The sequence below is a fragment of the Sarcophilus harrisii genome, chromosome X (genome assembly GCF_902635505.1).
Source record: "Sarcophilus harrisii chromosome X, mSarHar1.11, whole genome shotgun sequence".
Lineage (NCBI taxonomy): Eukaryota > Metazoa > Chordata > Mammalia > Dasyuromorphia > Dasyuridae > Sarcophilus > Sarcophilus harrisii.
Window position 1 is genome coordinate 12,487,515 of NC_045432.1, and position 25,453 is coordinate 12,512,967.

General features: G+C 37.4%; 1 protein-coding gene across 1 annotated transcript in view; it reads left to right on the forward strand.

Annotated features, from left to right (window-relative positions):
- Positions 1 to 9,171: 9,171 nt before the first annotated feature.
- MECP2 (methyl-CpG binding protein 2) overlaps positions 9,172 to 25,453 on the forward strand; it is a 79,278-nt gene continuing 62,996 nt past the window's right edge. The window contains exon 1 of the mRNA XM_031944511.1: positions 9,172 to 9,380. Within this exon, the coding sequence (XP_031800371.1) occupies positions 9,352 to 9,380 (29 nt within the window). The 5' untranslated portion in view covers positions 9,172 to 9,351. The remainder of the gene's footprint in view (positions 9,381 to 25,453) is intronic.

Genomic DNA, 25,453 nt, shown 5'->3' on the forward strand with positions numbered 1-25,453 from the left:
TAATAAAATCCATTTGGAAGAACAAAAGGTCAAGAATATCAAAAGATATAATGAAAAATGTAAAGGAAAGCGGTTTAGCAGTCCTAGATCTTAAACTATATTATAAGGCAATAAGGCTGGTCCTAGCTACAAAATAAAATGATGGAGTGGTGGAACAAAGTGGAAACATAATAGTAAATGATTTTAGTAACATCATATTTGACAATTGTAAAAATTTAAGTTTTGGGGATAAGAATTCACTATTTGATAAAAAAAAATTGTTGGGAAAACTGAAAAACAGTCTGGCAGAAATTGGGTACAGAATACTATCTTATACCATTTATTAAGTTAAGGTCAAAATAGAGAGATCATAAATAAAATTAGAAAAACATGAAACATATTCCCTATCAGACTTTTGTACTAGTGAAGAATTTACAAATATAAACAAGAGATAGAGAGCATTAATTATGAGATGTAAGATGGATAATTTTTATTACATTAAATTTAAAGGCTTTTATAGAAATAAAATTAATATAGCCAAGATTAGAAAGAAAGCAGAAAATTTGTAGGGAAATTTTTACAGTTTCTCAGATAAAGGTCTCAGACCCCAAATATATAGAGAATCTTGTCAAAAATTATAAGAATATGTCATTCTCCAATTGACAAATGATCAAAGTATATGAACATGTAGTTTTGGGGTAAAGAAATCAAAGCCATGTGTAGTCATATAAAAATGCTCTAAATTATTATTGATTACAAAAATGCAAATCAACATAACTCTGAGATATCATCTCCACCTATCAGATTGACTAACAAGATAGAAGGAGGAAATGACAAATATTGAAGAGGTTGTGGAAAAATTGAGACACTAATACACTATTAGTGAAAAACTATCGGTAAAACATTCTAGAGAACAATCTGGAATTATCCCCAAAGAATTCTAAAACGATGTATACCCTTTGAACCAGCAATACCACTATTAGGTCTATTTTCCAAGGAGATCCTTGGAAAAAAAAGGAAAAGAACCTATGTGTTCTAAAATATTTGTAGCAGCTCTCTCTATATGACAAAGAACTGGAAATTGAGGAGAGGTCCATCAACTGGATAATAGCTAAACAAGTTGTGGTATATGATTGTGAAAGAATACTACTATGCGATAAGAAATGATGATGGGAGGATGGCTTCAGGAAAACATAGAAGACTTGCATGTAATAATTAAGAATGAAGTGAGGAGAACCAAGAGAACATTTTATACAGTAACAGAAATATTATTCAAAGAATAACCAAGTTAATCTGAGTATTATAAATCTCAAATCAACTATAAAGGACCTATGAAGGAAGATGCTTTTCACCTTCAGAGAAATAACTGATAAATAGAATCATGCACAGGATGGTTTTACATATACACACATATATACATATAAATGTGTATATATGTGTATGTTAAATAGTGCTTTTTTCCAGGATGAGGTGGGAAAGGAGGGAAACAGTTCAGAACTTAAAATGTGACAGAAAAAAATTAAAAATAAATATATAAAATAAAATAAAAACTGTATAAAGCATAGGAATAAAGGGAGCTTTCCTTAAAATCTTAAGTAGCATCTATCCAAAACCATCAGTAAGCATTATGTATAATGGGGATAAGAAAGAAGACCTCACAATAAGATCAGAGGTGAAGCAACTCACCTAAATCATCAGCATTTCTGTGTATCACCAACAACATCCAGCAGAAAGAGACAGAAAGAGAAATTCCACTTAAAATCGCTGCAGATAAAATAAAATACTTAAAAGTCTACCTGCCAAAATTCACCCAGAAGCTATATGAACACAATTACAAAACATTTTTCATACAAATAGTCACATCTAAAAAACTGGAGAAATATTAATTGGTTGTGGGTAGGCCACACCAATATAATAAAAATGACAATTCTAGCTAAAATAATCTACTTATTCAGTGCAATCAAATCACCAAAACTGCCAAATTACCAAAAATTATTTTAGACAGCTAGAAAAAAAGGATTACAAAATACATCTGGAAGAAAAAAGTGTAAGAATATCGAGGGAATCATTATTTTTTAAATGTGAAGTTACTCAGCAGTATCAGATCTCAAATTGTAATCAAAGTGATAATCATAAAAACAATAGATTAGTAGATCAGTGAAATAGATTAGCTACAGAATACACAGTAATAATTACAATAATAATCTGGTGTTTGACAAACCCAAAGATCCAAACTTTTGAGACAAGAATTCATTATCTTATAAAAATCACTGGGAAAATGGGAAAGTAATTTTGCAGTTTGACAGAAGCCTAGGTATACAACAATATCTCACACAATATAGCAAGATAAGGTCAAAATGGGTTCATGAAGTATGATATCATAAGTAAACTAAGGGAACATGAAAGATTTTAGCCATTAGATTTATGGATAAAGGAAGAATTTCTGACCAAACAAAAGACAGGATGTAAAACTGATAATTTTTATTATATTAAATTTAAAAGGTTTAGCACAAACAAAACCAGTGTAGTCAAGATTAGAAAGAAAATAGAAAACTGAAGAGTAGGAGTGGGACTTGACATCACATTTCTCTGATAAAAGCCTCATTTTTCAAATATATAGAAAACTGAGTCAAATTTATAAGAATACAAGTCATTCTCAAATTGATAAATGATCAAAGGATATGAATAGGCAGTTTTCAGAGAAGAAATCAAAGCTATCTATAACCATATGAAAAAGTGTTCTAAAGCACTATTGATTAGGGAAATGCAAATTAAAACAACTCTAGGTACCACCTCACACCCATCAGTTTGAATAATATGACAGAAAAGAAAAATGACAATGGAGAGGATGTAGAAAAATGAGACACTAATGCACTGTTGGAGTTGTGACTAAACCAACTATTCTGATAATCCACATGTAACTATGCCCAAAAAGCTATAAACATATGCAGAATCTTAGACCCAGCAATACCACTACTAGGTCTGTATCCCAAAGAGATCAAAGGAAAAGGAAAAGGATTCCTATGTTCAAAAATATTTATAACAGATCTTTTTGTAGTTGCAAAGAATTGGATTTTGAGGGGATGCCCATCAATTGGGGAATGGCTAAACAAGTGGTGGCATATCAAAGTAATGAAATATTATTGTGCTATTAGAAATGAGCAGGCAAATTTCAGAAACACCTGGAAGAAGTTATATGAACTCAGGCTGAGTGAAGTGAGCAGAATCACAAGAACATTGTACATAGTAACGACAAGATCGTGCTATGATCAACTTTGAAAGACTTAGCTCTTTTCAGCAATATAATGATCTAAGATAATCCCAAAAGTCTCATGATAGATAATGCCATCCATGACCAGAGAAAGAACTATGGAGTCTGAATGTATGTCAAAGTTTACTATTTTTCATTGTTTTTGGTTGTTTTTTGTGACTTTTCCCTTTTGTTCTGTTTCTTGTTTCACAACATGACTAATGTGGAAATGTACTTAACATGTTCAGACATATTATCAGATCAAACCTATATCAGACTGCTTGCCATTTTGAGGAGGGGGATGACATGGAGGGAGGAAAATAGAACTTAAAATCTTATAAAAATGAATGTTAAAAACTATCTTTATGTGTAATTGAAAAAAAATAAATTTGTTTACTAATTTTTTTAAATGAGCCAGATGATTTTAGAAAAACATGGAAAGAACTGAATGAAATAATGAAGAGTGAATGAAATAATAATGAAATGAGCAGAACCAAGAGGACGTTGTATACATTAATAGCAAAGTTGCTCAAAGAATAACTGTGAATGACTAAGTTATTCTAGTATTATAAATCTTCAAATCAACTACAAAAGACCTATGAAGGAAGATGCTTTCCGCCTCAAGAACAGGAACTGATAAATAGAAGTATACATAGTATGGTTTTACCTATGGATCTGTGTTAAATAGTGTCCTTCTCTATTGCAGGATAGGGAGGGAGGGAGACAGTTTGAAACTTAAAATGTAACAAAAAAATAAGTTAAATTTAAAATAAGGTGATGTGAAAAAAAAGAAACAAGTGCAAAGATTTTATGAGTCCAATGACATTTACTTCCACAGGTATGACCCTAGATCTGTCTGTCTCTGTTTCTCTTTCTCTCTTCCTCTTCTGTCTCCAAAGCCCCATCCAATCTGTTACCAAAGCCTGTTGATTTTACCTTCCTAATATCTCCCCTTTTCTTCTCTGTTGCTCCAACCACCCTGGTGGAGATTTTCATCACCTCATACCTGGACTACAACAATAGTCAGTGAATGAATTTGCCTACTTCAAGTGATTTATCTCTGGAAACTGGGTGGATGCTTACCAATTGGAGAATGGTTGAATAAGTTATAGTATATGAAGAAAATGGAATATTATTCTTCTATAAGAAATGAAGAGTAGACTGATTTCAGAAAAGCCTGGGAAGATTTACACAAACTGACGCTAAGTGAAGCCGAACTGAGAGAGAGAATATTGCACACAGTAACAAGATTATGTGAAGATAAATTGTGATGGACTTGGCTCTTCTCAACAATGCAATGACTCAAAGCAATTCCAATAGACTTGGAATGGAAAATGTCATCTGCATCCAGAGAGAGAACAATGGATACTGAATATGGATCAGAGCATAGTATTTTCACTTTTTGTTTGTTTTTTTCTCATAGTTTTGGGTTTTTTTCCCCTTTTGGTCTGATTTTTCTTGTACAACAGGATAAATATGGAAATATGTTTAAAAGGATTGCACATATTTAACCTATATCAAATTGCTTGCTGTCTTGGGGAGGAAGGAAGTGAGGGAAGGAGAGAGAAATATTTGGAACACAAAGTCTTACAAAAATGAATGTTGAAAACTATCTTCACATGTATTTGGAAAATGAAATATTATTGAAAATTTGCAATCATCTTACACCTTTCTCACCCTCCCCCCTGAACTTTTAGATCCAGTGATATTAGGAAACCTTTTTCGTTTCTCTTTAATTCTAGTACCTTCTCTTTTGATTATTTCTTATTTATCCTAGATATAACTTATTAGAACATGTTTGCTTACTTGCCTCCCCCATTAAAATGTGAGCTCCTCGAGGGTAGGGCATCTTTATTTTATTTTTTTGAATTAAATAACATTTTATTTTTCCAATTACATGTAAAGATAGTTTTCAACATTCATTTTTTATTAAAGCTTTTTATTTTCAAAACATATACATGGATAATTTTTTTAAAACATCGACTCTTGCAAAACTTTGTTCAAAATTCATTTTTGTAAGATTTTGAGTTACAGACTTTTTTCTTCCTCCCTCCCTGACCTGCCTCCTCCCCAAGATAGCAAGCAATGTGATAAGGATTATGCATGTATAATCATTTTAAATATAATTCCATATTAGCTGTTTTTTGAAAGAAAAATCATAACAAAAGGGAAAACCATCAGAAAGAAAAAGCAAACAAACAAACAAAAAACGGTGAAAATAGTATGCTTTGATCTATATTCAGTCTCCATAGTTCTCTCTCTGGATGCAGATGGCACTTTCCATCTCAAAGTCTATGGAACTGTTTTGAATCAATGTATTGCTGAGAAGAGCCAAATACACCATAGTTAATCATCACATAATCTGGGCAAGCATCTTTTTTCCTCAGTTATCCAGTCAAGAAACATTTATTACCTGCCCACTATGGGCCAGTAGCAGTGATAAACGATGAGCTACAAAGAGAGGCAAAAACATCCCCTGCCCTTGAGGAGCTTACAGCCTAGTGAGGGGAGCTCATACATAAGTATATTCAAAGAAATAAGGGACTTGGTATGTGGCAGTTGTTCTTAAAGTGTTATCAAGGGGTCTTCAAGGTCAAAACTATTTTCATAACACTACTAAGGTGTTTACTTTCTATCCCGATAAATAACAATGGATTATAACTCACATAAACAGTGTCGTCTTCAATAATTTTTAAGAATGTAAAATTGACCTGAATCTAAAATGTTTGAGAACCACTCTTACAGGCAACTCCAGGGAAAGGAAAATCTTTCTATCAATTCTGGTTGGAACTTTCTTTGCAAATAAATTACAGAAAGATTACTAGAACACTAAGAGGTCAGGTGATTTTCCTTGGGGTCACACATCCATTATGTGTCAGAAGTGGGGCTTAAAGTTGGGTGTCTACAGCTCGGAGATCCACTCTCTTTGTACCATGTTGCCTCTTGTATATTCAAAAAAAAAAAAAATACGACATGCTTTTTAAAAACTACCAAATACTTATTTTGTCTCCTATCCCACCTCACTCCACATCAAAAAAGAACAAACAAATAAAACAAAAAGAACTAAACTCTTGGAACAAATACAGGGTATCCTCAAAGACTTAGTCTTATTAAATACCTTAAAATTTTACTAACACTTTGGGGAATACCATGTATGTACAGACAAGCCAAAATAATTCTTACCCTGGTCAGATGCACAAATGTCTCTCTCATTCTGTTTTTAATATAAGATGCATTTGGAACTGGAGGGATCAGTAGTGACCTCCCTACTCAGTCTGTGGTCAGTTCAGCTGGTCCTGGGGTAAGAGGCTTACAGACCATAGCTGGGTCCATACTTAAAGATTTTCTGCCCTGGAAGGAAGAATCTGGGCTTTGCTGGGCATGACAATGGTGTGGACCATCTGAAAGTGGTACTGTTAATATTTCCAGTTTGATCATTGTTGTGTCCAACTCTTCGTGACTCCGATACTGTAGTGGTTTTGCCATTTCCTTCTCCAACTCATTTTAAAGTTGAGGAAACGGAGGCAAACAGGGTGAAGTGACTCGCCCAGAATCACACAGCTAGGAAGTGTCTGAGGCTGGATTTGAACTGAGGTCTTCCTGACTCCAGACTATCCACTGTACCATTTAGTTCCTCTGTAATATTCCCGATGGCATCATTATTTAACTTGTGGGGGGAAGCCCAGGGCTGGCTCATTTGCTAAGGATATTCTCGAAGGTAAATACAGTGTCATTTGGGAATTTTCAGGAAGACTTGCATTCAAATGCTGCCTGACTAACTGGAATCCTGGACACTCAGCTTGTTTCCTAGTTGAGAAACTATTAGTCCATAATTCCAAGTTTTGTGAGAATCAAAGGAGAAAAAAGTGGTGTTTTGTGGACCTTAAAGCCCTATAGCTATTGTCATTAGGAAATAGAACTTGAGCTGAACCTTGAAAGAGTCTGGGGTTCTAAGACGGGAAGATAAAGACAAAACATTCCTGTCGGGGAAACGGCAAGTCTACCAGTGTGGGAATGTCATTGGCAATCAAGTCTAGATTGCCTGTATCCAAGAGCAACGTGCTCTAAGATCCACAATGTGAGGCTGGCATGTCAGCTCACATTTATATAACGCTTACTCCGTATGTGCCAGGCACTGTGCTAGGGGCTTTACAACGACCTGCGGAGATCGGTGCTTTGTTATTATCCCAATTCTACAGATGATGAAAATAAATGACTTACCCAAGGTCATACAGTTAAGACGTATTTGACTCCAGATCCATTGCTTTACCCACCAGCTGCTCCGTTAACATTGAGGAGCCTTTGTGTATGCTACCCTGGTCCTGTGACTAAAGCCCATTTTCGGAATAAATGCAGCTGATGTGGCCTGATTCTTATGGCCATGTTTATTCGGCCCCGCAGTGGTGCGAAGCGGGGTGGGGGAGGGGACGGGGGAGGGTACCTTGAAGCCATAGCCTTGCTCTTGAGGTTCCCTTCTCTAAAGGTATGGGTGGACACAAATGAATGAGTGCAAAGTGCGTGTTGGATGGCTATTCGTGCACGTACGTGTGTATGTGACCGGTAGACATTAGCCGGTTTATAAGAGGGCCAAATGGATAATCCTTAGACGATTTAGCAGATAAAACATCAGACTGTTAAAAGCCTGAACATTCAAATCCCACCCACTAGACCACCCCAAATGTTTTGCCACGACCACTTTCCTGAACCGACAGCTAAGAACGCCCAATTGGCGCAGTCCCATTAAATTGCCATCATCCAATCAGTAGTTACGAAGGGAGTCCTCTCTCCTCCACCTGGTCAGTAATTGACAGAAACTTCAGCCAATTCATGGAGTTGCTACTAGTACTCCAGCCCCCTTAGCTGACTCCGTAGCCAGTCACCCACGAGTTTTTGGAATGACGTCTCCACTGCCCAATCAAAAACTATCCTGGGTAGAGCCGCCCAGACCGAGAGTTAAGGGCCCGGTAGTAATGGGTGAGGGAAGCTAGAGGGATAGGAGGGCGTGGCGTGGCTAAGACGTGGGGCGGCGCGCGCGCTCCCAGGTTGTCGGTGGCGCGCGCGCACCCTCCTCATCTAGAGTCCTGTGGTAAAAGCCGTTCGGAAAATGGCCGCCGCCGCCGCGCTGAGCGGAGGAGGAGGAGGCGAGGAGGACAGACTGTGAGTGGCGCCGCTGTGGCCGCGGGCGGGGGCCCCTCCGTGGAGAGGAGGCAGCGCGGGCGGGGGCCGCGGGGTCGGGGAGGCGAGCCGGGCCGGGCTGGTGGATGGCGTCCCTCCTTCCCTCCCCCCTCCCTCGCTCTTGCTCCCCCCCTCCTTGGAGCCCGGGGCCCTCCGTCGGTGCCACCCCGCCTCTCGCGGCGGCCGGCCTCCCGGCGCGCGTCCCAGCGCGCGCACGCTCTCCCACCCGCCTGCTTGGCCCCGGCTAGGCGCTCGTGCGCTCTGGCCCGCTGCTGGTGGGCCTGGAGCACCGCACCGCGCCGCGCAGTCCTCTGCTCTCGCGCCGTGGCCGCGCGCTCCTGCCTGGACTGTCTGCCCGCCCCCTCCCTGCCCTGCTCGGACTCGTGCGCGCGCGCGCGCTCCCCCATCCATCCTTCCCTTCTCCTCCTCCCCTGTTTTCTCTCCCCCCCATTCCCGTTGTCTCTTGTCCCCTCATTTCTTCCCATCCCCCATTTCTTCTCCCCCCCCTTCATTTCTTCCCTCCACCCCCCCCCCATTTCTTCTCCCCCATCTCTGACTTTCCCCCTCCCCCCGTCCCTTTGGCCCCTCCTCTTCCGCGCCTGCGTAGTAGCCCTACTCCCCGGCGAAAGAGTGCGCCACAGCAGTTCCATCTCCCTCCCTTTCCCTCTTCTGCTGCCCTGTTAACTCCTGTTTTGTTTTTTGTTTTTTTCCCCCGTCCCCCACATCCTTGGCAGTCCCCACAGGGTTATCAGTTCTCCTCCTCCCCTCCCCCGTGGCAGGAAGAGGGAGGTGGGAATTACTGCCCACCCCATAGGGAGGAATGTACATTGTGTCCCTTCTGCCCCACAGCCATTTCTAATAGAAGCAGTGCGGGAAGTATCACCATTTCTGTTACTTGCAGCCAAGGGGACTCTTTGGTGAAGAGCCTCCCATCGTCTTCTTGGGTGATGTCTGAATTTATGGCTGTTGGAGTATGGTATGCATATCTCACATTCCTCTCCCACCCTCCAAAATTTTCCAATTACATAAAAGTGACGGGCTATATACCCTATGTAGCCCTGAGTTCGAATTGTTCAGTTGGAGCAATCACAGGCAGGACAATGGGTATTCTTGAGTCTAATGCACTGTCTACCTTCAGTTTCCTTCAGCTTTATTTTGTTCCTAGTTTGGATCCTCAAACCGAAACTCATTTCAAATTTCCGAAGTATGCGTGACAATCAGAATCTTCATAGGTGACACTTGGCCTGAGTGATTATAAACTTCTTAACAAAACCAGGTGACTCTGCCTGGTTTTAGGTTTCGGTTGAAAGTGTACAGCTTTCCACTGAAGATTTAAGGAGAGTGAGAAGAATTTGAAAAGATGTATCTCCTCCAAGTGACCATTTATGAAATGAATACATTCAGCTAATGTAAGAAAAGTAATTGCTCAAAAATGCAAGTAAAACTCAGATTTTTTTTCTTTCACCTAATACATCAATTGTTTTTAAGATTAAATATATAGGAGTGTAGATTGTTCACAGCAAATGTGTATCAGTACAAAGGAGACAATCTTCACTTTTTTCCATATGATATATGTAGGCAATTATTTTTTTGCTAGTGGGTTTTGGTAGTGCTGAGCTATACACACCCTTTCTGACCAGTAGCATACATAGTAGTGCATGAGCAAGGGTGAGACAACTAGGTTATGAGAATTGCTGTGTATGGCTGTGGAATTAAACTTGCTCTTACTAAGCTTACTGACTTAGACTTTCTAATAGAGGAACTTTATAAGATTTAAGGATTTAGTTAAGCTATAAAAATGAAACATAACCTTGCCCCTGTAGCTAATTAAATTGAACTTTTATAAGACAGCTAATACCCTCTATGGGAACTATAGAACTGTTTCATCTGGATCCCTTCATTATGGTAAATACAGCAAATCAAATTCCCAGTCTTTCAAAATATGCTAGGACCCAGTAAAAAGACAGGGTTGACTTGTTTTCTTTTCTGATTTTAATTCCTAATCAAGCAACTCGTGATTCATACATTAATGTTTCCATCAGGAACCTTTTGAAACTTTCAAAGCCAAAAAACCAAACTAGTTGTAAAAGTGTTGCTCTTCTCGTGCTCTTGGTGTTTTGGGTTTTTTTGTTGTTGTTGTTGTTTTGTTTTGTTTTTTTAAATCAAAACCTGGTGGATTAAAAATTGGAAGAAGAAATCATCTAATGTTTTAGACGAAGATGCTAAAAAGATTAGATGAATAAGGAGTAGAGAAGAGATTTGAACTTGATTTCTCCCACTTTAAACTCAGTGTTCTTTTTACTATACTGTGCTGAGAAGTAGCCTAACAACTGTCAACTGTCTTGGGGTTTGGGGTTGGAGATTTGGATCTGTGATTTCATTCCTATGAGAAACTCCTTGTACGGAAACTCGGTCTGTAATTTCTAGTCTCTGAGAGATGCCTGGGCCACTGAGAGGGTAAGTGACTTGCTCAGGATCACACACACAGCATGTATGTGTCAGGGGCAGTGCTTGACCACATGGCTTCCTGGCTGCAGTTTGCCCTTTATCCATGAGATTATGCTGCTTCTAAATCTCTTGTTGTACAAGGCTCATTCAGATTAGTTAGAGGTATCTCTAATTTAAGAAATGGAGGGAGTTGGGTCCATGAGCAGTAGCCTCCTGTCAGACAGTCATCTATTCTTCATACTCCTGATCCTTTAAATAGAATAAGTATAAACTCCATCCAAAGGGGTTTCTTTGAAAAGTACATTTAACTGAATTAGTGGTATAAATTAGGCATCAGAGTTCTCAGTGTCCTGATAGCTCATAGAAATAACACTTCCTGATTTCTTTGCTAGTGTCAGTCAACTTGTCACATCTCTGAGATTATAATACAAGTTGAAAGAAAAATGCAGTTTTTGTTTTCACGGATTTCTTTTGCCCAAACCCTAAAATGAAATACAGTTTTAGTCTCTTGTTTAGGGTTAGTGGGCTTTTGGTAGAAAGAAGCTCTTATGTAGCTTCTGATCTCACTTGCACACTGTTGATTAGTTGTAAGGCATGTATATTTTTCTTAAAGCTTTAATACTTTAATACCATAAAAGAGAAACATGATTTTGAATAATTCTGTCTCATGAAAAGGAAAAACGGCAGGAGGTAAAAAAAAAATTTGTAGCAGACCACTATATAGTATCTACGTTAAAGCTTTGTGTACTGTTTCTAATTGGAATGCTTCTCTTGGCAACTTAGCATAAAATACTGTTAGTCACTCAGGTAGAAATACCGATTCCTCTAGTTGAATCCATTCTTCAGTTTTAGCATATCTTCTTGCTACTAATATGTTGGGGAATCTGTTACTCTTTAATGAATTTGAGCATTGGTGAAAACCTTGTAACTGGCTTAAAACATCTCGGCACTTTGTGATCAGCCATCATGGTTAGCCCTAAAGAAAGGGGCATGAAATCTTTCAGGTTGTCATTAATTAATATCTGTTGTATGCATATTAGATGTAAGACATGCTGAATCCATTTTTGAATTTTTAGAGAATGTTAAGGAAACTTTCTTCCAGACTGATAGGAACTGTAACAATCCTTCACAAAAAGGTCATTTCCTCTGAATGTGAATATGTCCAAAACACTTTTTAAAAATTAGCTCCTTTGACCACATACATATAAAGGCAAGTCTTGATGTAGAACTCCAATATCATGCCCATTGAGCAGCCATTCAACTAAGCACACATATCCAAGCTATTCTAATTTTTTGTACAGTAACAATATGGAGGGAGGGAAAGATGCAGTAGGGGTGAGTGGGTAGGTGGTGGGGTGTACACCTGTGGTCTTCTCAATCTTACATTTTCCTTTTGTGCTGTGCCTCTTGGCCTTTCTCTCTTGGAAGTCCATCCCAGGGGGTCCACCTAAGGTTTAGGGTTTTTTCCTAGACCTCTTGATTTTATGTTGATACCAGTTAGGCATCTGGCTGGCTGTTTATTTTCCCTGGTTTGGTCCACCAGCTCTCTGTTGGCATGAATAAAAATAATTATGATCCAAGGTAAGATGTGATGGAGCAAAGGAGACTTCTGAAATTCTCTATGGAAATATGACAGAGAAGAGAACTTTTATATTTTATTTTATGCAAACCCAGGGGATGGAGATGGAATTCCTAGAGTAAGTGGCATCTGGGCCAAGCTTTGAAGGAACAAAAAGATTTAAACTGGTAAAGATGAGGAAGAAGCATCTCCTAGACACATTTCAGAAATGCACAGAGGCAGGAAACAGCAGCTCAAGGTTAGGGAACAGTTAACCATCCACTTTGGCTTACAAGATGTCATCTTCTTGCTTTGGACTTAGAGCAGATATGATGCTGAAACCGAAGAATCATCACCTCCATCAGAGCTTTCTGTCATCCTTTCTGATTACCAGCTCCCTATTGTAACACTGTTTGGGGTATCAATGTTTCTTTGAAACTCGAACTCTCCCTCCTTCAGCTTATTGTACACAGGATTTGTTGCAGTATTCTGTCTTGCTTCTTCTCTTGTGCATTTTTCAGTGGAGCAAATTTTTCACAATGGAGGCTTAACTTGCATGAAATTCAATTAAATCAACAAGTATTTAATAATCCCTTACTGTGTGCTAGGTTAGGTTTTAGGTATACATATTCAGAGAATGAAACAATCCCTTGCAATTTCTCACAAGAAATGTACTTTTTATGAAGAGACAAGAATATACACACAGGACAAATATAGTAAATAAATAGGAATATATATGCGTGTGTGTGTGTGTGTGTGTGAAATGCAAGGTATTATCAGGTAGAGGGCACCAGAAACTGAGAGGTTCTTTTATGCATAAGATGGTGCCTAAACTGCCTCAGAGAAACAATGGCACTGGGAGCCTCTGTTAGGCAAAGGTAAGGTGGACTCTGATTGCATTTGAAGGATGCTGTTTTTGGAAAGGCCCAAAAATAGGTGTGTGTATGAGTTGCAAAAGCTGGATCACAAAATTCAGGAGGAGGGGAAATTTGGGAAGATAGGTGGCCCTGCTTTTCGCAAGTTTGTCTCATTATTGAATGGTACTGTGATGTGGTATTGCCAGGAACATCCACCTTCCATGATGACCTTTGAGCAGCTGCACCTTTTGGTAACAAGATATTTCTTGAAGGATAGCCTTGTGACTTAAAGCTGCTCACACAAAACATGCAACTTGGATGTAATCAAGAACTTTATCCTTGTAGTTGTTTGCTGTTAAAGTATGTATTTATTTGTTTGTATATCTACCACTACCTCTGAAGCTGGCCGCGTGCCTAGGATAATTCAGAGTTGAGCTGTCTTGTTTGCTTTGAGAGCTAGAAGTCTTTGATAGGTCTGCCTGCAAATGACATTTTGATAAATTCTTGGTTTTGACTGATTCACTTGTTTTTGGTTTTTGTTTTGTTTTTTAGCTTAAATCTGGATTAGATCAAAGACTTTTAGAGCTGGAAAGTACTTCCTTAGAGATATAGTCTGACCACAGCTTTAAATGTGAAAAAAGACCCAGAGAATTTAATTTGCCAGAGATCATCTACTTAATATTTGCTTCATTTTTGTTTATCCAATTAACTGTGCCTGGATCTCCAAGCACTCTCCAATCTTGAATGTGACAGAAGGATTTTTCTTCCCCACTATTCTGGGGAAGTGGTGGCTTAGAATTTCTAGTCCTTTCGTGGATTAATGTGCATGTAATTGTTCCTGTGAACAGTTTCCAAAGCACATTCTGGTCCTCTTTTATGTAAAGATAAAGGTGCAACACTTGGGTAATTCAGGGGCCCAAGAGATTAGCTATTTTTTTGGCAGTTTGAGTCATAATAAGGAAATGAGGACGGATATCTTAGTAATATCTAAAAATATAGTTGTCCAAGCAGCCCTAGACCTCTCTTTGGTAGCTGAGCATTTTATTCAAAAACAAAAGGGAGAGGTAATAATTAACTATTCTTTTGGTTATTGCAATATAATAGTTTTTAAAGAGATCTCAGTTGTCCCTAGTAGTAGATCAAAATATTTCGATGATTACTCTTAATTGCCTAAGTCACCATATTTTCATTGTTGCTGATGATTATTTTGAGTTCATACTTTCTTAGAATGCAAAGCCCTTTCCCTTCAATTGATTCTATAGTAGTTGCTTTAAATGTATTGCATAATGCAGTCTTATACTGTTTGGAAAACAAGGCCTGATTTGTTTCTGGATTTTAAGTGTTCTTTGTGGAATGATACCTTAATCTCCACATTTAAAATATATTCCCTCCATAAATATCTCTATAGTTTGTGCCTAGAATTAGAGGACATGCCAAAGATTGCTGCTAATGTCCTGTTCCATAGTGTCAGGACTTTGATACAGGTAATAAAATGTATGATCTTGTTTTTCTCTCTGTGTGTCTCTCTCTCTTTCTTTCTCTTCCCCCTTCCTTCTCTCTAACAAGAATGGTTATTCTTTTAATCATAGCAGTATACGTACACTTGATGTTCCAAAGACTTGTGGTTTGCTTCCATAGCTTCCATTTATGAAGTCACTTTTCCTGGTTTACATAGGGTTTTTCTACTTTTTTATCTTCAGAATACTCCAAGTAGCCCTGGGGAAGAAGGTCTTAAAGCACATGGGGGCTTTCAACTTACCATTTTCTTTGTTTTAGGCTCCATAAAAACACAGAATCACCAGTTCCTGCTTTGATGTGACATGTGACTCCCCAGAACACATCTTGCTTCTGTAGACCAGCTCCAGCAGGATTCCATGGTAGCTGGGATGTTAGGGCTCAGGTAAGTAACCTTCTTTTTTTTTTTTTTAGTATATGTCATGGTTTGGCCAACTGTTTTAAAAAAAAAAAATGTTGTGCTACACTTGGACAGTATAAAAATACCCCAAAGACTAAAGATATAATTAACTGTGCCAAACTGCGCCATATAATAAAAAAAATTTACTTCCCTGAGCCCTGAAAGGTCAGTTTTTGTGCGGTTACTGCCTCATGGTATGTGTTAAGGAGTAAGATTAGAGCAAAAACTGGTGATCTGTAATTTGAGTTCACCTTTCAGCAGGTCAGCTAAGCTTAAAATCACCTATTACTGAATTCTCTGACCACCTGTTTCAGTAGTTTAACATGTGTGATAATTTTTTAAAAATACCTTCCGTGATTTTTAGTTCATATTGTATAGTGTGTCTTGGGGGACAGTAACTATTAGTAGTATATCCCTGTGAATGTTACTTTCTCTAGGTTCTTACCAAGCAGCAGAGGACCTAGCTATGGGGGATGCTCAGTACATGACTGCTTAGGTGGCCTTCCTGAGGTGAGAAGTGCACTGAGCATGTTGAGTTGAGTCAGGGAAATAAGTAGAATATCTATTGCAGTTAATGTGGCAGATAAACTGGAATTTGGTGCTTTTGGCATCATTATAAGGATTATGTTTTTGGTTTTTTTTTTGGATGGGGGTAAATGGTTTCATAATGATTTCTCCATTGTGTTATTGTGCACAGCATCTCCAGTTTTAAAAAATTTAGCAGTCATGCCATTTTTCATAATTTAACAAAATATGTAGCAATTGCCCTAAATTTCTTGGGAATTTGTACACTTGGAACTCAACACACCCTGTATTTTGAGGCACAGAAGATGACAGCTTCTTTTCTCTCTTCATGGTAAGTTTCCTCTGATATTTGCCAGTCCATTGAAGAGACCTTAATACAGACTTGGGACCAACCAGCATTTGAAGCCCTCCCTTCAATATCAAAGGGGTATTGTTGAGATAAAATGAAATAATCATCCTAAAGTGCTTAGCACCATGCATGGCATATAGTGCCATAGTATTGTTTATTATTATTATGTATTGTTCCATCTTCTCTTAACACCTCACTATACAAATGTTGTGTTAGAGAACAAAATTTGTGCAAAGGAAAATAGACTTACATATGGAAGAAAATGGGTAGCATTTTGCATCTTTTGGGGCCCAAATTTGGCTCTGCTTATGAGTCTTATGATTTGTAACAGTAGTTCACACCATCCATTGCTATGAAATGTGATCTGAGCTTTGTTCACAGGAATTTTGTGATTCTTTTTGTTACTAGGGGTAATTGTGTGGCTTATGCTGTTTTGTCTCATAACCTGGGTCAATCAACTATAAAAGTTTGAACAAATAGATTTCCTGAGATAGGTTTTAGGATATTTTTGTTTTGTGGTTTAAAAAGAATTTTTTTTTTCTTTTAGAACAACAGATAATGCTGATATTTTCAGGGTATCCCCTTAATATTTTAAAAAACAATGGAAAAGTTCCCTAAACATGTATTGTGAATGGGAACATTTGGAAACCCCAACTTCAAAGAACATCTATTTTTTAAATGTTACTATTGCTGGTAAGAGATCCCCTAAGGGTGGAAAACTATTACCTACCTTTAGTAAATAAATGCATAACTTTATTTTTTTAAAAAAAATCATAAACTGCTTTTTAAAATAATTTAGAAATTAGAAATAATTTAGAAAAACTTAAATTATCTCATCCTTATCATAATAATAACTAAAATGGCATTTTCAAATCCTACCTTCAGAGGGTAAAGGTAGTATCTGTTTACTTAAAGGGAAAAAAGTGCTACATATGTAAATTGTTTTGAATCTCCAAACCCTTTAAAATATGATAAATTCCTTTTGTTTCTTTAGTTAACTGCAACTGGAAAGCAGGCTACGTTTATTATACTATCAGTTTTTTAAGATGTGATCCTAGAAACCATGAGAGAGTTTGAAAACTGAAATTTAAATAGATAAATTAAGACTTTCTTTAGTTTCACTGGCTCTCAACAAATTCTGAATTGACGAACATATGGTGATGATTCCCAATGATTTTTATAGTTAAGACTCCTCCTATCTCTTAGTCTTCTTAATATCATTGTCACTTGCAAACTTTCTGAATGCTTATCCTACATGCATTAGAATATAAGTGACTGTAAAACTGTTCCCTTAAAGTGTTTTTTCTTTTCTGATTTACTTTAAACTTTAAAAAAAAAAAGATTGCTCATCTTATGATTGCTTTTTTAATGTTTATAATCTTTATAAAGGGATTTTTTTTTTTTATCTTGACAGCAGAAAAGTTGAAAGTACTTTGATGGTAATTCTGCTGATTGACTGCAGTGTATGTTTTGAGTGGCCCAATAAAATATTGGTGATATTGCATGAAGGCTCTATTAATTTTGTGTCAACTATGTAAGATTAGAATTTTTCTGTTTGACACCATTTGGATCTTTTGAAATGAGGGTAACACAAGTTGGTGAAGAATTTCTTAGTTCTTTACCAACACCCTTTTTCTCCATAAACTTAGCAAGTACAAACTGGATCTCATTTCAGACTCAAATAGAAATTTTTTTGTTGTTGATGCATGATTTTATTTTCAACATTCCCTTTATTATAGAAGCACAGTTTAATACCAATGGAGAGATTTCCTCTTACAATGTTTTTGAGGGTTATCTTAAACCTGAAGTATGGGCACTGTGTCTCTTTGAGTTTCATTTTGAATCGAGAGATATGCTGGCTTTTTTTTTTTTTTTTTTTTTTTTTTTTTTTTTGTAAAATGAAGACAGTTGTTTGGCAAATAAAATTATTAGGGAATCAAATCAAAATCATGTATGAGCATCGAAGAATTGCCTAATGAAAACCCAACCTTATTTATCACTCCTGATTTAACAACAAGAACTATTTTTTCCTTATGTTCTAAACCTCTTCCACCTTGTTTCCCAGTGCTTTCTAGAAATTTTGATAGGAAATGTTTTGATTGAAAGTGAGTTAGCATCATTTTCAGAATATTCTATTAACAGTAATCTATGAACAAAATATTGAATTTTTTGACTTGCAAGGTAAATTTAATATATGTCCAAAAATGATTTAAATTACAAAAAAAACAGACAAAAATTGAAAGACATTTTGTTGAATTTATACACTTTGATCCTATTTAGAAGAGAATAATTGAATTTCTGATCACAAAACTTTTTCTCCCACAAAAACGTTTTGTTGTGTTTTGTTTTTTAAACAAAAAATAATTATTTTGGTAGACTTACAGACAAGGTAACCAAATAATTGCCCTTGGATTTGAAAGTGAGCCTGTGCCAGGTTCATGTTCCTTTCAAGACTAATGCCCTAGCCATCAGATTATGTCACTTGGGAGATGTCATTTCCTTTCTCTGATTGGCATTGCCACTAAAAGAACAACTTGAACATTTTGGTTTAAGATAGTTGTACTTTCAGTGTCTAAGTGAAATTTAATTTTTGATGATTTTAAAAGCCTCAATTTCATTTGGAGCTTCTTGTGGTGCCTTAAGCCTTGACAGTTGCAGTGGTGAATTGTTTTTAAATAATTTTCTCACTATTTAGTTGTTAATTTCCAAATTTAAATGTCTATGCTTATTTTTAATATATACTTTCTAAACAGTAAAAGAAATTGGTCCACATTAAGAACTGACATCCTATAGTTTCGGCTGTTTAGGGTTACTTGGCAAAAAGTATAAATATCCTCGAGTGGGACAGTTTGCCTTTGACTCTCAGTAACAACAAACAGAAATGATTGTACCAAGCCTGTGATAACAGTTCTTGTGGCTCAATGTCAGGAGGCCTTTTCAAGTGGTCCGTGTGACCCTGTAAGGGAACAGATGTCTAGCTGAAGTATCGTGTTAAATCTCAATCAACCTCTTTCCACCAAAACTGTGTTAAAGGCTTTTGTTTACAAGCTCATGCTATTGTCTCAGTATTTCAGTTTCTACACACTTGCCTCTCAGACCATTTAAGAAATGTAATTGAGAATTGAGATCTAGTTTTGCCATTCTTAATATTAGCTTTATGCTTCATTACTTAGGAAAAATATATTATTTAGGATCTATTATACACACACACAAAAATAAACCATTTCAAATTAGGTTATATTCTGAAAAGCAACTCTGTGAGAATCTTTTTTTTTTTTCTTTTTTGCATGGCATCCAAATCCTAATGCTTTGTCTTAAGTCAGAGGATGCTTTTTTTTTTTTTTTTTATAATGGCTGGCGCCACCAACTCCACCCAGAACCCGAAAATGCCATTCTAATCATTTTGTCTCTTTCATTATCTCTCAAAGTAAAGGTTCTGCATGGAGGACTTGGCTTATGATACTGTTTATGATGCTCAGAGCATAAGGTAGTAGTGCCTTCTGCTATAGCTGTAGCAGTGGCTTCCTGGCTCACAGATACCAGTGAAGGGCCCTGTGATGAAGAAGAAAGTAGAGGGAGGTTAGGTCTGGACAACTGTGATTAGAGCCAGTCACTTTTGGGGCACTCACAGTTGCAGTCAGAAAATAGGAGAACACATCTCTCTGAAAAATCTGGATCGAAGCCCCATAATTCAGAGTCTTTCTGAGTGACTGAGCCTGGCTTTAAACTTCTTCCTTTGTTATTTATGAAGTCCATAACTAAGGGTGAGCGATTTAATTTCTGTGAGCTTCAGGTAACTCTTCCTTCACACTGCACGGTCACTGATCTTTGACACCTCTGTCCTCGTTTGGCTACATTATTGCAGAGTGCCTTAGTGTAAAAACTGTTTGAATAAAAAGGGTCAAGTAGCATTGCATATAGAAGTACTTGTGGTGTGGTCTGTTTTGTGTTTGCATGAAAATACATGTTCTGTCAACAGGTGTGCAATAGAGAATTTCTTTTTCTTTGGCCTTTGTGGTTTCTCAACCATCTCTAAGGCTTGGGGCAGAAACCACAGGGCTTGAGTACTTAGAAGTAATCCAAATGGTGCAACAGTGAAGGTTGAGTGAGGGGGCCAAGATTCTCTAGGAAGTTGTTCTGTTTTGATCTCTCTCTCTCTCTCTCTCTTTCTCTCTCCCTCTCTCCCTCTCTCTCCCCCCTTCCTCCTCCCTCCCTCCCCCCTTCGCTGTCACTCCCATTCACTCTTTCCCTGTCTCTTATCTTTTCTTCCTTCCCTCTTCCCTTCCTCTTTACTCCCCTCTTCTTCTTCTCCCCCTCTCAACCCCCCCCACCTTTTCCTTCCTCTTCTCTCTTTTTATACCACTCTTTCCGCTTTCCCCTTTCTCTTCCCTTTTCACCTTCTCTCTATCTTCTCTCTCCCCTCCAATAAAATCTAAGTTCTTGTAGGGAAAGGGAGGGTGGGGTAGCTAACTCTACATCTATCTTTCTCTCCCTCTCTCTTTTGTCTTTGTGTCCTCAGCATACAGCATGATGCTTGGTACATATTAGGGGCTTAATAAATACTTGCTGAATTGATGTTTATACCCTGACTATCTCTTAGAGCATTTTTTGTGTGTGATTGCATCTAGTTCTAGAAACTTGGGTCATTCATCATGAATGCTTATTATATGGGACTTTATTTTCCTTTCTCTTGCTATTGATTTATACAAGTTTCAGCAGTCTGAACCAAATTGTAATTTTTTTGGGGGGGGGGGGGGAGAAGAGGGTCTGCCTTGAGAGAAGAAATGTATGTAATAGCTCTGGCTTCATAAAAATTTTATTATTGAAGCTGAAAGACCCTAATGGGTCTGTTTGATTTCTGACCTTGTGGGATATTCTTGTTATCTACTGGATTCATTTGCAGCAACTCTTCTACTTTTTTAGTCCCTAAAATCAGGGAGAGAAATTCACAATTTTATTATCTTTATTTTTCAGTACCTTGGATTATAGTGGTCATGATAACTTAATAATGAAGTAGTAAACTCTAATGGACCAGATGTGAAAGTATAATCTAAGAAATTATTACTTATTTGAATTTCTCCCCTGCTCAAGACAAACATTTAACAAACGGGGTTAGCAAAATAGTAAACTAATTTTTATAGTTAATGTGATTAATATTGTAAATAATGTTATAACACAATTCAAATTTAACCCCCAAAATTAAAATATCTGATTTTTATCTTCTCTACAATTTGATATTAATTGAGAAGAGCTGATGACTCGTTCATTATGATATTTAGACAGGGTTTGACAAAGTTCCTTCAAACCTAGGATCTAAACCTCAGATATTGGAGCCAGATGAATTTTTTCACTGGTTAGGTAAAAAAGAATAAAAGGAGGTGGAAGGGAGAGAAGAAAGCATGTTGCCACACAATATTTATTTCCAATTTCAGATAGAATCACAAATTAGCACTGCGTAGGGCTACAGAAGCCAAAGGATTAAATTTCAACAGTTATTTATTGAATGCCTGTTATGTGCATGGAAGAACAAAGATGAAAAACAACATAACCCTCCCTTGAAGGAGCTTATACACTGCAGATACACAAGTGGTTTACAAAGTAAGGGGCAAGGGAAAGGAGAATTTTTTTTTAGAAGAATTTAAGAAAGAAGGAAGCACATTTAGCTAAGAGACATCAAAGAAGGCTTCCTTGAAAAGGTTTTCAACAGATTAAGATAAGGAGAGGAGCACATCCCAGGCTTGTGGGATGCATGCAATTTGAGATGTACAGCTTAGTTGTCCCCTTTGGCTTGGAACATAATATATAGAAAGGAGAATAATGGGAAGTGAAACTGGAAAAATGCAGAGAGGTTAGAAGAAAATGTGATATAGTGGAAAGAGCAAGAGACTTGAATTTAAAAGAACTTTTTTTTATAGGCCCAGACAAGTCATTCCCCCTTCCTCTCCCCTGCCCATAGGCCTCATTACCTCACTTGTTGAAGGAAGTAGTCAAACAAGATAATAACTTTAGGCCCATCCAGCTCTGACATTGAGATCAGAGAGGAGGCAGAGAAGAGCTGAGCTATATGCTGGCCAGCCTCATTCTGCCCCCAAATCAGTTCCTTTTTCCTACTCTTCTCTCATATGTGGGTAGGAAGCTGAACCTGAATTGGAACAGCTATGGCGGTAACTAAAAAGCCCAGAGCTCTCAAGTGAGTCCCAAGTGCCACCAACACTGAATGATATTTGTTGTCTGCTCTCACTATGATAGTTAACTTCATTTAGGTAGTTTCGAGTAAGATTTCACTGAAACAGGTGCTGTGATGAAACTTTTTTTTCCCTGACAATTAGAATTTTTTTTTATTATTATTTAATAATTTCAGTGACCTGAAGCCCTTTAAATGGGAAAAATGTGCCTTTTTTTTTTTTTACTGGAATATTCTGAACACAAAAAATATTCCTACATGAAATATATAACAAAATTTACAATTTCCTTTTTTTCTTTACATAAAGCTTTTTTATTTTTAAAACACATGCATAATTTTCAACATTCACCCTTGTAAAACCTTGTGTTCCAAATGTTTTTTTCTCCTCCCTTTTCCCCCACCCCTCCCCTAGACATCAAGGAAGCCAATATATGTTAAACATATATTGTTAAACATGTACAATTCTTCTATACATATTTCCACAAAAATCATGCTGCACAAGAAAAATCTGATCAGAAAGGGAAAAAATGAGAAAGGAAACAAAATGCAAGCAAAAAACAACAAAAAAGGTGAAAATACTATGTTGTGATCCACACTCAGTACCCACAGTCCTCCCTCTGGATGCAGATGGCTCTCTTCACATAATGAAACCGTTAAGGAACAGGAAGGCCCTCAATTGCCCCCTCATTACTTCTAGGCAATCCTTCTGCACCTTCCTGATCAACTCAATCTTCCACTGTCCACAGTGGCTCTTTCAAATTTTCTCAAGTCTCCCATGGCTCCCCCACCTCCCACCCTCTCAGCCGAGAGAAAAAAATTTGAGGCCATTCACCTTTTCTCCATCTTCATTCTCCTTGACCTCTCTATAGCTTTTGACACTATAGGGTCACCCTTTCCTCCTTGATACTCACCTCTCTAGGTTTTCAGGTTGCCACTCTCCTGGTTCTCCTCCTACCTAACTGACTACTACTTTTCTGTCCCCTTTGCTGGTCCTCCTCTAGGCCATGCTCTCTAATCATAGATGGCCCTCAGAGTTTTGAACTGGGCCCTCTTATTTTTACTTCAGCCTTCACCTGCCACACTCCTCTTTCTATATTTGGTGACCTTATCTGCTCTCATGGATTTAATTCTCATTTCTACTGATGATACTCAGATCTACCTTTCCTGCCCTAACATCTTTCTCCAATCTTGTATTTACAACTGCCTTTCACATATCTCTTTCTAGATGTCCAATAGACATCTTAAACTCAACATGTCCAATACAGAACTTCTTATCTTTTCCCCCCTTCTACCTGACCTGTTTTCACTCCTCAACCCATTAATACTGCCCTCCTTAACAAAAATAAAATACTGGCTGCCTTGCTCTACTCCATGAACAAGACTCCTCTCATTATTAGACTTTTTTTTTTTGGCTAATGCCCATGCCAAGAGTACATTCCTCCTCATCTCTGCCACCTGGCTTCCCTAATTTCCTTTAAGTACCAATTAAAATCCCATCTTTTATAGCCCAGATTCTTATTGCTTTTTAAAAATTTTTTATTAAAGCTTTTTATTTTCAAAACGCATGGATAATTTTTCAACATTGACCCTTGCAAAACCTTGTGTTCCAAATTTTCCCCCTTTTCCCCTTCCCCTAGATAGAGCCTAGCTTCTTAAACTGTGGTTCGAAACCTCACATAGGGTTTCATAACTTAATATGGGGGTCACGAAATTATGATTTGTAATCAGTAAATGCTTGATTTGTATACCTGCTTTATATACCTATTTACCTGGAGTCACAAGAGGAAGAAGTCTTAAGAAGCCCTGCTTTAAAGGAAGCCCTTCCTTTTTCTTTTCTTTTTCTTTCTTAAATATTTCCTTTATATATATAAACTTGTTTATACTATTTTTTGTGTCTCCCATCAGATTCAGACTCCTTCAGGTCAGGGACTGTCTTTTGCCTTTTTGTATCCCTAGAGCTTAACAAAGTGCCTAACTCACAGTATACACTTAATGCTCATTGACTGCCTGACTTGAGTCCTTATCTTGAGACTTCTATTATTTAAAAAAAGTTCTGGTTAGCCTGTTAGACTTGAAGTCTTAAAACACCAACTGGCAGGCCTTCACTTGACATATTAGTTTCAGGGTTAGTCTTTCTCCACGGGAGGGCAAAATGCCTGTAGTCTGTGGAGATAGACGTATCTTGCACTTGTTAACACCAATGTTTACACTTATATCCAGCTTGAAGGTATACAACATGCTTTCTTCCCACCCACCCACCTTTGTGAGGTAGCACAAGGAGTAGTCTCACCATTTTGTAGATTGTCAGTTATTTCTGCTTATAGTAAGCAGAGTGAGTCAAACAGAATCAATTTTGTAAGTTTCTTACAAATCTAGCCACACTTTTTTTTTATTACAGACTTCATGATTAATTACTAAAATCAGTGAAAGTCTCTAAAATTGAAGAATAATTGTCCCCTGTTCCTCTATCTATATCCGTGGTAAATGATTTAAAGTAGGGAAATGTATGTTTGAGATATCAGAGTTCATCTACTTATGATTTAGTCATATTTCTGAGAATATAAAAGAGTCATCTGTGTCACTGACCTTGCAGTTGTCATTTTCTAGGAAGTTTCAACAGAAAAAGCCAGTTAGTTTTACCTATTGGTTTGAATTTTTCCTCTTCTACTCTGATAAGTCTTTAAAGAAAATGAAGGAGGTTGAGTGGGAAACATTATGGAGGCTTTACCCTAAATTATATCTATTCTGTAACTGAAGAGTTTCACTTTCTGAAAGTGTCAACAGGAAGCTTTCATTATGTTGAATGTATTTAATTTCTTCTCTCCACTAAACATCTAAGAAGTAGAGAAAAGTAGCATATGAATCTTAGGAGAAAAAAAAAATTAGGAAGAATCCTATAGCTATTGCAGCTGTTGTCAAAATTTTTCCTATTACTTTATTTAGTGTTTAGGGGCTGATTAAGCTGATGGAAATCAAAGCTTATGTCTAGCTGTTGTCAGGTAGTTAATTTAAGGTAGACTCTGTTTCATGAGAAGCCATGATAGATAGGGAGTTATTGTCGATTCAGGTAGACCTGGCTTTGAAGCCTGACTCTGCCACTAGGTAAGGTGCTCATGGACAAATCATTTAACGTCCAAGTGCCCCTGAAACTCAGGAAAACTCAAGTTACAGACAAAATACTGTCTATTTCACAAGGTTGTTGTGAAAATCAAA